At 44.3% G+C, this 17,251-nt stretch overlaps 1 protein-coding gene across 10 annotated transcripts in view; it reads left to right on the forward strand.

Annotated features, from left to right (window-relative positions):
- Positions 1-17,251, forward strand: part of PHACTR1 (phosphatase and actin regulator 1) — a 242,291-nt gene that overhangs the window by 150,327 nt on the left and 74,713 nt on the right. For all 10 annotated transcript variants that reach the window (XM_082234416.1, XM_082234421.1, XM_082234417.1 and 7 more), the window contains one exon: positions 2,459-2,623. In XM_082234416.1, coding sequence (XP_082090542.1) covers positions 2,459-2,623 — 165 coding nt within the window. The remainder of the gene's footprint in view (positions 1-2,458; positions 2,624-17,251) is intronic.

Consider the following 17,251-nt stretch of genomic DNA (forward strand, 5'->3'; position numbering starts at 1 on the left):
AATCGATAAAAGTCAAAAGCAAAAAGCAAAAACAAAACACATAGCACATAGCACATCAAAATCAGAAAGCAAAAATAAACCACAAAGATTTAAAAACAGATCCAATATTCCCAAATCCTTAACTGTCATTACCTTATTTCATCGACCTCCTCACACCTCCCTTTTTTGTATTCTAGTTGTTGATTGTCACAGCAAATCCTTTCCATTTTTCATAATATTCTGTCATTAAATTACCTTAATCTATTTTAACCTTATCTTACCATAAAAAACCCTAAAACTTAAAACTTAAATCTTAATTTATACCAATTTCTCATAACCTTAGCATATTCTTACATAGTTCTTTTTAACATTTCTGCTAAAGCCAAATAATTTCGTTCCAACATTTTTCTAATACTCATTAATTTTAGAAAACACTCCTAACCTAAGTAGAATTTTTAAATACTTTCTTCCAATCTTCATCCAACATCTCTTCCTCCTGGTCTCGGGTTTTGTAAGTCCTTTCTATCCCATCCATCTAGTTCATTAACCTGGTAACCTTATGTCCGAGGCCCTTAAGTCTCTTCCATGTCCCTTCCGCAGATCTTCTTCATATTTAGACCTGTACTTTACTTTGTCTTCTGCTCCTTTCATTCGTGGAGACTCCAGCTTGACAATATTTTTGTCCCTTCTCGACAGATCAGCCCCTTTTCTATAGTCCACACTGAACTCCATGTGGTATTTAAAAGCATGTTTCAAGGTCGCTCCAAAGTTGAGGACCCCCACAACTCCAAACTCCTCCCGGCCCAGCGCCAGACTTGAAAAGTCAAAACATCCCTGCATAGGGGGGGGGGTCTATCCAGCCCCCCATCTCCAAGCCAAACAAGACTCTATCTCTCCAAATCTGGCTTTTTCCAGGTTCATTCGTCAGATCCAACAACTCATATTCCTGCTGGGCCACAGTTCCCTCCATCTCTGCCTCCCGGGGTCCAGCCACAGCCTCCTCCCTCATCTGATCTGGATAGCCCCGAAACTTTTGAATGTTCTTTCAAACAGAGAGCAACCTGGAGACAATGCTGCTGCCAACTTGGTGTCTGGAAATTAAGATGTGTGTGTTTTAAAGTAAAAATGAGTAGTTCAGTCCTATGCACATTTACTCTGAATCACATAAGTGTAACTAGGATTGCACCCTAAAGCTGCAAACCTGAGCATACTTTCTTGGGAGTAAGTCCCATGGAACTAGGTTGGACTTGCTTCTGGAGTAATCATGCATAGGTTGTAACTAATCCTAGGACTGTAAGCTCTCATTCTGGCATGGTGGCTTCATTGGGTTAGCTTTGTGAGAGGTGCCAACAACAGAAGCTTGCCTGAAAGTTATGCTCTTGAGACTGTCACTGCCTGCTAGTGCCTACTTAGATGTGTCTGCTGAGAAAAAGGGCTGCTCTGCTTGTTCTTTTAAGTAGCTTAGCAGGGAAGAAGGCAAAGCACAGAGCCTCTGGGGAGAGGTTTTCTTCCCCTCCCCCCTAATAAGGTTGCATACACACCACACATTTAAAGCGCACCCACCACAAGAATCATGGGAACTGCGGTTTACTCTCATGCAGCTATACTTTCCAGCACCCTTAAACTGCAGTTCCCATGATTTAGGGCAGGGGGATGGTGTGCTGAAAGCATTTGGTACTTGAAATATTTGCAGGGGTCTTAAAGGTATGATTCCCCCCTACTATGGGCATAGCCAGGATTTATGTTAGGGGGGCAGGTAGCCAGAATTTTTGTTGTGGGGGTGGGCACCCACCTGTCGTCATCCTCTATCTGGCTCTCTCTAGCAGATTTGGATTGAAATGTCTCAACAACAGTTGTTTTAAAGTACTTTCTTTTGAGCTCAAGTGCTCTAAAAAATCTGTCAAAATCTTTCTACGATTGGTACTTTAAGTATTTTTATTTACTTACTTGATTTGGTGGGCAGCTGCCCCCCCTGCCTGCGCCCATGCCCCCTACCCACCCATTAATTTTGGCCCTGCTTTTCTAGTGCTTCCTTTTTATTTTCCTATTTAAGGCCACAATCCTAAACCCACTTACCTTCGGTTAAGCCCAATTGAATTCTGTAGAAGAGGACAAGAGTTGGGATAACTCTGTTACTCTTTCAGAGCCTTTGTGGCCCTTTAATCTTGTACCATCCTTTTCCTTTCGCTCCTCCCTGTTTTATTTAAAGACTACTGGTAAAAATATTGCCTAAAAAAAACACTTGCAATACTGATCTGGAGAAGGAAGTGTCTTTCAGATGTGTGGGATCACCTTCCTGGATTATCTGCAAATACTTGTTGAAAGGTGTTATACAAAGGGCAAGTGTTACTATTAATACCTGCCTTTGTCAGCACAATGTGATCTTGTCTTAAAACAGAACTTTTCTCTCTGGCAAATGGGGGGGGGGGAGGTTGACCATCTGCTTTACTGACATAGGCTCCTTTCACTGTTTCTGCAGCTGAAGAAGTGGAGAGACTGGCAGCCATGCGCTCAGACTCGCTTGTTCCAGGGACGCACACCCCTCCGATTAGGAGACGGAGCAAATTCGCCACTCTAGGAAGAATTTTCAAGCCATGGAAGTGGCGGAAGAAGAAGAGTGAAAAGTTCAAGCACACCTCAGCAGGTAATTTTGGCCCTTCTCTCGATGGTGGGTGATGCTTTGCTATTAAGAGCAAATGAGGAAATCAGAATCTGTCCGCTAGTAGGATTATTACAAAGCAGCCAAGGACTTGTTGTTGTTGTTGTTGTTGTTTATTAAATTAGTCTACCACCCTATACCAGCAGGTCTCAGGGTGGTTCACAGGATAAAATCACAATATGGAAACACATAATACATAATCAAAATAAAAACAACCCAATAACCCCAAAATATAATAGTGGCAAGCTGCTATATATTTGGGTGGCATCCTAGCTACACAGAAATATATTTTCAGATGGAACGAAAATGGCAATCCAGTAAGCAACCCCAAACTGCCTGTGGAAGGCTCTTTGCTTCCAGAATATTGATGGCAGCTGTGGAAAGGTTTGAGCGAAAAGGAAGCCAGGCAGTCAAGTCAACCAATCAAGGGGGCTTCCAGACACGGATAACTTAGTAGTATGCAATCATTGCTGCTGTGCTTTAAACTAGAATTGCAACTCTGTTTCCAGACTTCTAACACTATGGAGCAAAGTAGCTTCCCTCTTTCCCTAGCCCTGAATATTGGAGGGGTGTAGGTTTCCTTGGACCCACTTTGTGTGGGTTAGATATCTTCCTCCCCCACCTGCAGCTTGGGGCAGAGGGAGGCAGTGCTATTTGGAAAAAAGGGGTTAAGACAGTTTGTTCACATAGTCCACTAGACGCTGCTTGGAGGCCTCATATGAATACTAGCCTCTGTGTTTGGTCACATGTCTGATGTATTTATATCACTGCTCTTTCATTAATATCTGCTGACTGCATGGAACTTGGGAGTGAATTACCGTATTTTTTGCTCTATAAGACTCACTTTTTCCCTCCTGAAAAGTAAGGGGGAATGTGTGTGCGTCTTATGGAGCGAATGCAGGCTGCGCAGCTATCCCAGAAGCCAGAACAGCAAGAGGGATCCCTGCTTTCACTGGCTTCTGAGATTCAGAAAATATTTTTTCTTGTTTTCCTCCTCTTATGGTCTGGTGCGTCTTATAGAGCGAAAAATACGGTATACTTTTTTGTTTCATGGCATGTAAGATTCCACTGGCTTTGTTACTTTTACTCCTCCACTTTATCTGGATTCGAAATCTGTTGTTGTCAAAGAGACGCAGCCGTGCAAAAAAGCAAATTAGATCCCCTTCATGTTCTGTATAACTCATCCTTGTAAGTCTCCCACAAGACTTGTACCACACACTTCAGATAGCCAGTTCATACAGCCGTATTGTAAACACCTGTGGCAGAAAAGCACTCGGAAGAATCTGCGTGGTTTTCTTAGTGAAAGTAGAAGAAAGAGTAGGGTGCTTTTTCAAACTCTGCATGATAACAGATCAGGGCTGAGTTGGTATCTGATATCTCAAAGCTCAATACAGCGAGCCCTTTAATTTCCAAAGTAAATCAAAAGCAACCACAGGAGGTGCTGTAAAGAGAGCTCGCACGCGTTTATGACTAATCCTTCAGTGTACTGATAAATGTATTTTAGAAAAATATAATTCCCATCAGTCTCCTGGGGAAAATACAGTTCCGTTTCCCCCACTTTGAAGAGGATTAAATTATAGGGTGGTGATAAATAAACATAGCCTATGGGCTCAAGCAGAAGGTTCAAGTGTATTTGATGCTCAGAGCTGGTGCAATGTATTGCACTTTTGTATCTCATCCATAGTTACCACAGGAAGACAAAGCCCAAAAAAAGCTAAGCTTCGTAGTGTCCAGTACTGTATTGTTCTTACTATGACAACAACTCCGTTTATATTAAGTTCTACCCCAAAGGGAAGCTTCCCAAGAGGTATATTAAAAATTATTATACGTAATTGTAACTTGCTCTGGGAGCCTTTTCTCAGCTGAGGAGTGAGGCAGAATACTTTAAATGAATTCAAGCTAGAATAGGCAGACTAGATGATGCCTGATGGGACACCACTGACAGAAGTGGTGAAGAAAGATATGCAAAGCTGCTGTGTGATTCTCAGCTGAGCAGGAGGCAAGACCTACATTGGCTCCCAGTACCTTTCCGAGCACAATTCAAAGTGTTGGTGCTGACCTTTAAAGCCCTAAACGGACTCGGTCCAGTATATCTGAAGGAGCGTCTCCACCCCCTTCGTTTTACCCGGACACTGAGGTCCAGCGCCAAGGGCCTTTTGGCAGTTCCCTCACTGCGAGAAGCCAAGTTACAGGGAACCAGGCAGAGGGCCTTCTCGGTAGTGACGCCATCCCTGTGGAACGCCCTCCTACCAGATGTCAAAGAGAACAACAACTACCAGACTTTTAGAAGACACCTGAAGGCAGCCCTGTTTAGGGAAGCTTTTAATGTTTGATGTATTACAGTATTTTAATATTTTGTTGGAAGCCGCCCAGTGTGGCTGGTGAATAATAATAATTATTATTATTATTATGGAGGACCCACCTATAAGGCTTGCTTAAGAGTGGTTTTACCATCACAACCCTATGCTACCCTTTATTGGAAAATAATATTGTCTATTACAAGGTTGCTGATAGTGCATCATGTGGGAGAATAGGGGCTTGTCACATTTGGTAAGTGTACTATGACTTCACAGTAGTTAGCTCAAGCTACTTCAATTGCCACTCCAATCTTAGAATTGGAAAGGGACCCCCATCTAGTCCAACCCCCTGCAATGCAAGAATCTCAGCTAACCAAATAGATCCATAGGATAGGGAATGCCCTTAAAAAAAGAAAGGTAAAGGACCCCTGACAGTTAAGACCAGTCACAAACAACTCTGGGGTTGCGGCGCTCATCTCACTTTACTGGCCAAGGGAGCTGTCGTTTGTCCGCAGACAGTTTTTCCAGGTCATGTGGCCAGCATGAATAAGCCTCTTCTGGCAAAACCAGAGAAGCACGCAAACGCAAACCTTCCTGCCGGAGCAGTACCTATTGCACTACTTGCACTTTGAGGTGCTTTCGAACTGCTAGGTTGGCAGGAGCTGGGACCGAACAACGGGAGCTCACCCCGTTGCGGGGATTCGAACCGCCGACCTTCCAATCGGCAAGCCCAAGGCTCAGTGATTTACACCACAGTTCCACCCGCGTCCCCAAATGACAAATTTTACATGCATTCTTGAATAGGAATCGGATCAAAAATCTAGGCCTGGAGTTCCATAAATTTAGAGATGCTCTCTATCTGGAAAGCAAATATTTAATATTAGCAGCATTTTACCTGAAGTCAAAGGCAGCCAGCAGCGCAATTCAAATATGTCCTGAGGAAAGGTTTGCAAGGTACACTGAAGTTAAACAGTTTATTATCTAGAACGTCATCTTTTCTAAAAACCATTAAAACTTTAATTAACATTGAGGCCCTGGAAGCCCTAGGCAACTCATGTTCAGGCAGATAACACTGTGACAGCCATAATTATTGCAAAAACTTCTAAATGACCAGATTATATCTCTATTTTACTTGATAAGGATTCATAAATGACCAGATCTTATCGGTTTAGTAAAGGGATAGTCTACTTTGCTTGATAGCAATAGCTTATATGTTGTGTAAAGGAAGCCAGCATGATGCCATCTGTACTCTAGAGAAATTGTCAACGTTATTTTCTGCCACATTGTGTTGAAATGTCTCATTTTTTTTCAGAGGAAGTGCTGATCTTCCCTTAGCTTTTGGGTAATGACCAACAAATCCCCCCAACCAGTCTGCACCATGTAGAGATTAGGGAAACAGGAAGGAGACAAAGTGGAAACCACTAGCAGTGAAGTTGTCACCTGATGCATAATTATTCCCCACCCCTGTTCTAACCATATGGAAGCAAAATAAAAAGTGTGTATTTAGACATGATCTGATGAGCTGCTGTGCTGATTAGCCCATACAAGCAAAGGATGACTTTGAACTGAAGTTGCCTCTAATGACTGGAAGAGAGGGATTTATAAGCTTGTAAATCCCAGTTCACACCTCACCAGCCACTGGGTGATCTTAGGCAAGCTGCTGTCTCACAGCTTTAGTCCCTGCCTTGTGTGTATTATAGGGATAATAGTGCTGGATTGCTTTACAGGATTTTGGACTACTGAAATGATATATTTCAAATGCTTTGTGCACTTAGGAAAAGCTTTGGATAATATTAGGCAATTTCCATGGCTGAGTTCTGTCTAAGGATGGGGGGAAGAGTTCATTTGGTCTGCATTTCGCAGAGGACTAAATTGATCTGATACTCACAAGCTCACTTGTGGATCAAAATGCATTTTGCAATGCATTTTCTGTGCACAGTATACATTTTACATAAAAGAGAGACACGAAGGGTGGTATTAATGGGACGCGGGTGGCGCTGTGGTCTAAACCACAGAGCCTAGGGCTTGCCGATCAGAAGGTTGGCAGTTCGAATCCCTGCAACGGGGTGAGCTCGCGTTGTTCAGTCCCAGCTCCTGCCCACCTAGCAGTGTGAAAGCACCCAGTGCAAGTAGATAAATAGGTACCGCTCCGGCAGGAAGGTAAACGGCGTTTCCGTGCGCTGCTCTGGTTCGCCAGAAGCGGCTTAGTCATGCTGGCCACATGACCTGGAAGCTGTCTGTGGACAAACGCTGGCTCCCTCGGCCTATAGAGCAAGATGAACGTGCAACCCCAGAGTTGTCTACAACTGGACCTAACGGCCAGGGATACCTTTACCTTTAAGGGTGGTATTGAATGTTATGCTCTTCCAGTTGTTTCATCTGTGCAACTGGAAGAGCTTGCTAGATGAAGTGATACCCCTCTCCTCCTGTGCACTGTTCTGATGGTTCTCCCAACCTCCCCAATCCGATTTCTGGGGTCATGGTGGTGGGGAGGGAAAGGGGAGAACGCTCTGCTGCAAATACAAAAGTCTTTGCACAGGGCTTCTTCTGATGGGGCTGGTTAACTGAATCCTGGTGTGTATTTTACTGGTGAATGCACTGAAAAGTGCATATTTTATGTAAAAAAAGTGCTAATTATTGGAAGAGTGCATACAAAATGTGTACAATGAGACACAGTGGCAAGCAATGGGACTCCAGTGTCAGAGACGACCTATAGAGGATGGAATTAGGTGCTCAGCACATTCCCAGTTTTGCCATGTACAGGGTTAACTCACTGCAATTGGGCAAGGAAATTGGAATTAAGACACCAAAGCCTATTTCAGGGCTGGGGAGACTGTGGTCCTACAGACGTTACTGAACTTCAACTCCCATGAGCCCTAGCAAGCATGGCTAATAGCCAGGGGTTATGGAAACTGCAATGTAGCACTATCTGGAGGGACAAATGTTCTTCACATCTGCCCTAGCTGGTCCCTTGATTTCAGCCACATACACCCAAGCTGAGTTCTAAATTACAGTGGTGGAAAAACACTAACCTAGGCAGTCAGTAATGCTAGAAAAATTAATCAATTGTCATCAGTGTTGCTTTTACTTCTGGCCCATGCTGCTGAAGAGGATACCATCTTCTAAAGCAAGTGAGGTTCTTTGCATGATTTGAATACCATAGAGGTTTTTGTGCTCAATGTATTCTGGGGGATGTGTTGTTCTGAGATACAGTTCTACTCATCCCTGTGCAACAAGTCCAGCCTATTCTTCTATTCCCTATTCTACTCCCTATTCCCTATTCTACTAACCTGTTAAAAGTATGAGAAGCCCTGTCTTCCTCCAACATTTGTGAGCGCTACCGCTTGCTCAAGCAAAGTCCAAGACCTGACCCCAAAAATATTTTTGGATGATCTAGAAGCAGCAAAACCTTTCTGCAAGAATTCGGGGTGGAGTGGAGTGGTTGGGTATTTTGAGAGCAGTTCATTCTTCTTGTTAAGCCCATGCCTCAGAGAGAAGAAGACGCAGGATATGACCCCAGTTTTTTAGACTTGCTGATGGGGACACATGTGCTTTTCACAACACACATAGTAATAAGATGAGAAGAAATAACATGGGAAGTAGTTGGGAAGTAGTTACCCAGTGGACCCTGCCTCTGATAGCTTTAGGCCTCAATTGCCTATTTTACACAGCTGATACTTGTAGCAGTTGTCTATTTTTGCACACGAGTTGGCAAATGCAGGCTGCTGATGAAAAGGGATGTTTGTGTTTCTGTGCGGCTGAATCTTTTGTGTGCCCCCTTGAAAATCTGCTGTGTAGCATATTTCGAGCCATTAAGAAGCGGGTTTTGCCTTGCTGGATTGAAAAGGCTTTTTAAGAATGTGCTAACCCCCATGCCATCACTTTAATGGCACACTGGGGGGGGGGGGGGGAGAATCCTTAAATGTGTCCAAGCTTACAGGAAAGGAATGTTTAATGAGGCCATTTGGATTTTATGCTAATTACACTTCCAGCTGCTATAAAGATTATATCCAACAGCCTCAAACTTCAGTTCTGTGATGTTCTGCAATGGTGTATTACTGCAAAAGTGGGGGGGGGGACAGGGGGACAGAATGCTGTTAATCTGTAAGGGAGGGGATGTATAAAACAGGGTTTAAAGCCTGAATAGGTAAAATAAAATAAAAAAGCAACTGAGTGTTCGTATTTTCTCTCTGTGTGTGTGACTAGTAGGTTGCATCATATGTTAAAAAGAGGCTTTGCCAACAAATTTACTAATAATGAAATCCCTGGGTCTGCAGGTTTACTTTCTTTAAAAATCGATTCTCATATGTAAGATGGGATTGTTGTCAGCTGAAGCTGCCAAAATGTGTGGATTTTGTCAAAACAAAGTCTTTAAAGCCTTTTCAGGCACAGCGAGGCAAAACTGGCTTAATGTAAAAGTCCTGCCAGTCGCAAACCCATAATAGTTGAATGTTGATGAAATGCATGTCTGCAGTCGTTTACGTCTTAGGTATTTTTGGTACCTATGTAGTATATGTTGGAGTTTCCGTTAGTCCTTTCTTAATCACTAACTATAACTAAGCATGTGCATATTATAACTGTACTTGATCTCAACCCTTCACATCCAGGGTGACGTGAAGCTATGTGGATAAGCAGGTGCTTTGCATTCCAAAGATTCAAGGTTCAGTCCCCATCATCTCCAACTAAGGTAGTTCAAACTCTGGAGAGCTGCCACCAAATCAGCATAGTAAGCAAACTGGAGCTCGCTGATCAGTGGTCTGACTTGATGTAAGGCAACTTTCTGTTTTTAATGTCCGTGTCAATTTGATACTCTGTGGATACTCTCACAGACACACATGGAATGAATGGAGCAGGGGGAAATATATTTTTACCAGCTCTAACTGTTTCATTTATCTGAGAAAAAGTATAGTTAAACTATATAGTGAAACTAAATAAATATTGACTTAAGGAGACATTTATGATCTGTTAGAGCTGTAGAAAATGCAACCAGGAAAACCCTTGTAGTTGCCCTCTTTAAGAACCCCCTCCCCCCAAATCAGTGCAGTTTTGGAAAGCTCCGTTTGCCATCTTGATTCAAAATGGCATCTAAAGGTATCCAAACTTTGAGAAAAACCTGCTCCTTGGAGCCATCACGCAAAATTTGGTTACAATATCACATATCTATATAAACAACCTTCCAAAATATTTAGTAGTTTAGAATTATTATTATTATTATTATTATTATTATTATTATTATTATTATTTTGTCTTATGCTGGGATTCTCCCCACCGCCCATTTAAAGACCTAGAAAATGTTAATATCAATAATGATAACAAATGCCCTTCAAACATCCTTCACTGTGAAAATCCATTGCTCTTGCTTTGCAAAGCAGTCCTGCATTACTGTAAAGGTTCTGCAAAGTTTCTCTTGTCGCCCAGTTCCCATATGATCTGAATACGTACATACATGGAAAACAAAGAGGTCTTGCCATAAAACAGATGCTTATCAAAATCTGGGACCACATCCAGCAATCATAGGCCAGACTGATCAAAGTTGGAAATATACTAGTAGCCAGAATTTGTGCAACATCTAGAGGACAGCCATTTTAAAATTTAGGGCTTGTGCACAGTTTCAACAGAGTTTCCCCAGTATCAGGATAAAAAAGGCAAAGGTACCCCTGACCATTAGGTCCAGTCGCAGACGACTCTGGGGTTGTGGCACTCATCTCGCTCTATAAGCCGATGGAGCCGGCATTTGTCCACAGACAGCTTCTGGGTCATGTGGCCAGCATGACTAAACCGCTTCTGGAGAACCAGAGCAGCGCACGGGAACGCCATTTACCTTCCTACCAGAGCAGTACCTATTTACCTACTTGCATTTGACATGCTTTTGAACTGCTAGGTTGGCAGGAGCTGGGACCGAGCAACGGGAGCTCACCCCGTTGCGGGTATTCGAACCACCAACCTTCTGATCGGCAAGCCCTGGGCTCTGTGGTTTAGACCACAGTGCCACCCACATCCCTAGTATCAGGGTAGTCATGTGAAATCTGTGTTGGAACCTCCATTTAGTGCTAGGTCTGGAACATTGATTCATCGTTAGTATAACGAATCTGGTTCCAGGCTGTGGAGAGAGATGCAAAACCAGAGCCAGGTTCGAGATCAAAGCAAACATGCAAGACTATGTCAGTCTAAGAATTAGATTTCAGCTCTATTGGCTTTTAGCTAGACAGCAATGGAAAAGGTTGCTCAGTAGTGGGATTGCTTGCTGTTAGTTTTGCCTTGTACCTTTACTATCAAGGAGAAATGTTTATGTGCCTTAGCCTAGTACTGCTGTTCTTGTTTCTGAGTCATGTGCTTTTATTATTCTCATCTGTTTGCAATACAACAGAAATGCATGTATAAATTCATTGATTTTTATGAGGCATAATGGGCAATTGCATATTGAATTGCTGCTAAGAAAAAAAGAGTTGTGTCCTGTGTTGTTTTGGTGAATTTCTGTTTTGGTGCTACATCACCATTGAGATGATAATTGATCCTAGAAATATAGAGCAACAAAGTGTAAATATTGCAGTTTCATCATGAATCAAATTTGAGGGTATTTTATTCTTATTTTAATCAGCATTGCCAGCAGTGGAATAAATGAAGCAGCCATCCCTTAGGCACGAGTAGTACAGCACATTGATTGAGCCGCACTGTTCCACTGACCTCCTGCTTGTATGACCCACATTTGATTTGTCTGTCTGTTGTCTTGGTAATGGGAGTCTCTTGTACAGTGACTTATATTTCCAGGGTTCTATAGTTCTGGTAGCCATCAATAACACATGAGCTTGAAAGAACAGCCTTGACCATCCTGAGCTCAAGGGCATGACACACACACAAACAAACACAGTCTGGTTTGCTGATAATCTCTGGTTATCCAGTTCACATGTTGCGTTTGTCTGCATGACTCTGGTCTGAGAACAGAATTATTTGCATGCATACACTATTTGCACAATATATTTTTCTGCACTGTCATTCAAACAGAGACTAATCTAAGCCCTGCCGGCTTTGTCTTAAGGTGGTACTCTTTTTAAAATTTCTGAAAAGACATTAACATCAGGCTCTTGTGGCATCAGAATGCCAAAGTCCTTCAAGTGTACACCCATCTTTCATGCAGATGGAAGAAAATATATTGTAATTGTACAGTGAAAATATATTGTACAGTGGAAACTCAGTTCCCGAACGCCTCCATTGTCATACATTTCAGTTCTCAATCTCTGAAAACCCAGAAGTAAATGCTTCCGTTTTCGAACATTTTTTAGAACCCAAATGTGCAAGAAGCTCTTGCAACCAATGGGAAGCCGCGCCTTGGTTTTCGAATGTTTCGGAAGCCAAATGGGCTTCCAGAACGGATTATGTTCTAGAACTGAGGTACCACCTTATATCATTATGAGTATTTGTGTGGTAGGCTCGAAGCCTGAGCCCCCTTTCTGATTCCTGGATCCAGCATGGCTTCAGTTGCTGGAATAGCCCACTAAGTATGTGACAGAAGTGAGCCAGCTGTAAATTACAGAGCGAGCAAAAATTAACTCCTTCTTAGCAAAACAGGATCTGCACAGGAGTGTCAGGCCTAATGAGCACAGCAACTCAGGTCTTGCCCATGAAGCAGTTGACAAGACTAAAGGTCTCTGCCTCTCCACAGCCAGCTATGTCTCCACCCCTCCAGGGTTTTTCCCAAGCAATCAGAGACTGTGCCTGTCTATGCTTCTCCAGCTTCATGGCTCTCCTGGTTCTGGGACACTAGGAGGGAGGAAAGCTTGTTGCAGCAGGAGGGGGAGACACCCATGCCTCTTCACCAGCTGGTCTCCCTTCTCTCCTGCTTCAGCTTCTGCCTCTGGTTCTGGGCTTCTCTCTGCCACAGACTCTCCCTGCTCACTGAACCCTGTTATCTCTTCAGCTTCTGACACCTTCTCCCAGTTTTCTCCATCTTCTCCCTCTGACCACTCATCATTGTCTCACCACCAATGCCCTGGCTCTCAACCTTCTTCCTTTGGGGTTCCCCATCCCACCATTCCTCTGCATCCAACCAATCCATGACAGTATGAGTCGTTAAGGGAACAAAGGGAGTGCCTCTGTGCCAGAGGACAAATGGGTGGGCCTTCCTCCCCCAATTGTCTGCTAGTTAGAAAAACAAAAGGCCAACATGGAGAGTTGAGTGATGTGAGCCAGAAGCTACATAAAAAACTGCAGGCTGGAAAGACAAACAGAGAGCCAGGTTGTATATATGTGTGAATTAACCATATATCATAAAGACACCACAGTCTCCGCTGTGCCTCATTCCAAAAGGAAACACGTGTCCTGGGTAAGTACCTGGAACCGCTGGGATCTTGCACTGCTTGGAGATTAGGGTGGCATGCAGCAATATCAAATAATCCTCTTCCCTGTTGACACTGCATTGTTTAGCCTCCCTTGCTTGTCTATGTTCTGGTGCCCATGGGCATAAGTCCAATAAACTGTGTATTCCACTGAGAATATTCTCTGCTGCTGCACACAAGATTGTCTGTGTTAAACATTTACTGTGTACCAGTGCTGAATTGAATTTAAATAACTAGCAGTTGACATGAAGCAGCCATGCTAAAAGTATGCAGAAGTCCCAAGCCACAGTAACTAGCCCTGTTCATACTTAATGGTAAGTGATAAACCTGGCTTATTGTGAATGAGCATCATGTTGGCGCATGCTGCTCATATGCACCTCCTCCTCTCCTCTCTGTGTCACACCAGGAGGAAGCAAGAAGCAGCAATGGACAAAACTGTCTTTGCTGGAAATTGTACAACAGAAACGGAGCAGTTGACATGCAGGTCCATTGCTTTTTTTACTGTTGCGTATGTTCAAAGTAGGGACGCGGGTGGCGCTGTGGGTAAAACCACAGTGCCTAGGACTTGCCGATCGCATGGTCGGCGGTTCGAATCCCCGCGGCGGGGTGAGCTCCCGTCTTTCAGTCCCAGCTCCTGCCCACCTAGCAGTTCGAAAGCACCCTTAAAGTGCAAGTAGATAAATAGGTACCGCTTTATAGCGGGAAGGTAAACGGCGTTCCGTGTGCTGCGCTGGTGCAGGCTCGCCAGAGCAGCGATGTCACACTGGCCACGTGACCCGGAAGTGTCTGCGGACGGCGCTGGCTCCCAGCCTCTAGAGTGAGATGAGCACACAACCCTAGAGTCTGACAAGACTGGCCCGTATGGGCAGGGGTACCTTTACCTTTATGTTCAAAGTAGGGACGCGGGTGGCGCTGTGGGTTAAACCACAGAGCCTAGGACTTGCCGATCAGAAGGTCGGTGGTTCGAATCCCCGTAATAGGGTAAGCTCCCATTATTCAGTCCCAGCTCCTGCCAACCTAGCAGTTCAAAAGCACGTCAAAGTGCAAGTAGATAAATAGGTACCACTCCAGCGGGAAGGTAAACGGTGTTTCCATGCGCTCCTCTGGTTCGCCAGAAGTGGCTTAGTCATGCTGGCCACATGACCCGGAAGCTGTATGCCGGCTCCCTCAGCCAATAAAGCGAGATGAGCGCCGCAACCCCAGAGTCAGTCACGACAGGACGTAATGGTCAGGGGTCCCTTTACCATTACCTTTATGTTCAAAGTAAACAGGATTTGTGTTCGGTCCAAGCATAAAAAATATACATTTCAGTAACTTGCTCCATTTTCTTTTGGTAGTTGGTTTCTTTTATAGCAAGAAAATATCCTCTTTCAAAACAACCAACCACAAAAACAAGCAAACCACAAGTGGCTTTTACCAGCATGGAAAGGATCACAGCTGATTTTCTTTGTGCAGACACACACTTTATTTCCTCCTTAAAAGGTCAAATATAACCACCATGTGATTCTAACAATGGTGCACCATAAGTGCTTTCAAAAGAAATAGTGGGAAATGCAGTGACTTGTTTTCCAGGGTGAATTTGGATATAGCTTTTGGTGTGTGACATGCAAGTAATTTTAGGTACCCAGGCCTGGCATCTGGGGTGGCCAGTTATTGTGCTCTTGGATGCCGTTCTATCCTCTGGAAGTATTCCAGGGGCTGGAAGGAACTTTTACCATACAAATTAGACCAGGGGTCTGCAACCTGCGGCTCTGGAGCCGCATGTGGCTCTTTTACACCTTTGCCGTGGCTCCGGGGTGGATACTAGCGAGGGGAGGAGGCGCATTGTGTGCCCCGACACGCCTCACTGTGGCGGGCGCTGTACTGGCTGTGACGTCGCATGGGGGCGGTGCGTGCGTTAGTCACGCACCGTCCCGATGTCACCTTCCCACCCGCTGTCAGATCGTGGCTCCAGAGATATATTTGTTTTAAATGTCACAATGGTTTTGCGGCTCCCAGTTGTTGTTTTTTCTTTGGAAATGGGTCCAAGTGGCTCTTTTTGTCTTAAAGGTTGCAGACCCCTAAACTAGACCCTCCTCCCTGCCCACCACCCACATGCACACTCAAAAATGATAGCTCAGTCGGTTAGAGCTCGGTGCTGCTAACACCAAGGATGCAAGTTCAGTTCCCGTAAGGGACAGCTGCGTATTCCTGCCTTGCAGGGGGTTGGACTAGATGATCCTCAGGGTCCCTTCCAACTCTATGGTTCTATGAATAGCCAGGGTGTTACGGAAGGCAGGGGTAGATAACTTGGGACCCTCCAGATGTTGTTCAAACACAACTCTCATCATGTGCAGCCTGGCTAACTGATTTAACAAGCTACATGTGTGGCTCTGTCGCAGGTAATTTTAACGTTTTCTCTTTTTTTACCAAATGCAACCACATAAACTGCAGTGCGGAGCTGTGGATCTGTATGTGGAGCAGAGGGAGAACTACAGTGGTACCTCTGGTTGCGGACGGGATCTGTTCTGGAGGTCCGGTCGGATCCCAAGGTTTCCGCAACCTGAGGACCGCTTCTGCGCATGTGCGCAGGGCGAAACCTGGTCAAATAGTTCCGGGTTTGTCACTTTCGCATCCTGAAGTTTACGTAACCAGAGGGTTATGTAACCGGAGGTACTACTGTAATGGGTAGCGGGGGGGTGTGTGGAAATGTGTCTTTTCCTCGTGTAGGAAAAGTACCTTGTGAGATGGGGCAGTTTTAAGCGGGGAAGATGAGTACCTTGTGAGATGGGGCAGTGAAGAGAAAAGTGCTAGGAAGCCCATTTCCCTGTCCTAGTCTTCTATGGCTGCATTTAGAGCTTTTTATGTATATACGTTAGCAAAAGATCACATGTGATTTTACAGTCACGTGTATTTGGGCCTTTAGAAAATGCTCTGCCCACTAAGCTAAAAGACTAGCTGATGGTGACGATTTTCTTCACATTAGCAGCACATTTAGCCATAGGCAATGGCTAAAAGGCTACAGTATTTGAGAAAACAGCTTCAAGCAGTTTCTTCTTGGAGCTCCTGTGCCTGTCTACCCCATAGCATAAATATTTAGAAGCCGATTTAGAAGGCTCTAGCAGTGCTGAGTCACAGGCAGCAGAAGCAAATCTGAGCTTAGCGCCTGCTGGTTCAGGGAGGGTCATTGCTAAGGAATGCCAGGAGGTGGTTGGGAGACGGTTGTGTGGGCATTAATTCATGATATAATTATACTGCCATGTTTCTATTCTTTATATTCAAAAGAAGCAAACGAACCTCGTTATAAACTCTGTTATAAAACATAAATATCTAAAGAACACAATAAAATCTCACAATTTAAAACAGGTACTCAGGTCTTGCTTTTGGACTTCCCATAGGTTGGCAGGTGTCAGAACAACATGCCAAACCCTCCAAGTGTCCCTGTTTTCCAGGGACGGTTCCGGATTTGCAGAATCTGTCCCAGTTTCTGTTTTGATCTCGGAATGTCCCTCTTTTCCTTAGGACATCCCTATTTTCATTGGAGATATGTTGGAGGGTATGGAGTTATGTGACACCCCCCCCAAGGCAAAGAGAGAAGTAACTATACAACCTTTAGACAACATCTAAAGGCAGCCCTGTATAAGGAAGTTTTTTAATGTTTAATGTTTTGTTATGTTTTTATATACAGTGGTACCTCTGGATGCGAACGGGATCCGTTCCGGAGCCCCGTTCGCATCCTGAAGCGAATGCAACCCGTGTCCGCAGGTCACGATTCGCCGCTTCCGTGTGACATCATTTTGAGTGTCTGCGCATGCGTGAGCAGTGAAACCCAGAAGTAATGCGCTCCGTTACTTCCGGGTCACCGCGGAGCGCAACCCAAAAATGCTTAACCCGAAGCTACTTCAACCCGAGGTATGACTGTATGTTGGGAGCTGACCAGAGAGGCTGGGGCAACCCTGTCAGATGGGTTGGGTATAAATAATAAAAATATTTTTTTTGTGGAA

Source organism: Podarcis vaucheri (assembly GCF_965113315.1).
Source record: "Podarcis vaucheri genome assembly, chromosome: 8".
In the NCBI taxonomy this organism is placed as follows: domain Eukaryota; kingdom Metazoa; phylum Chordata; class Lepidosauria; order Squamata; family Lacertidae; genus Podarcis; species Podarcis vaucheri.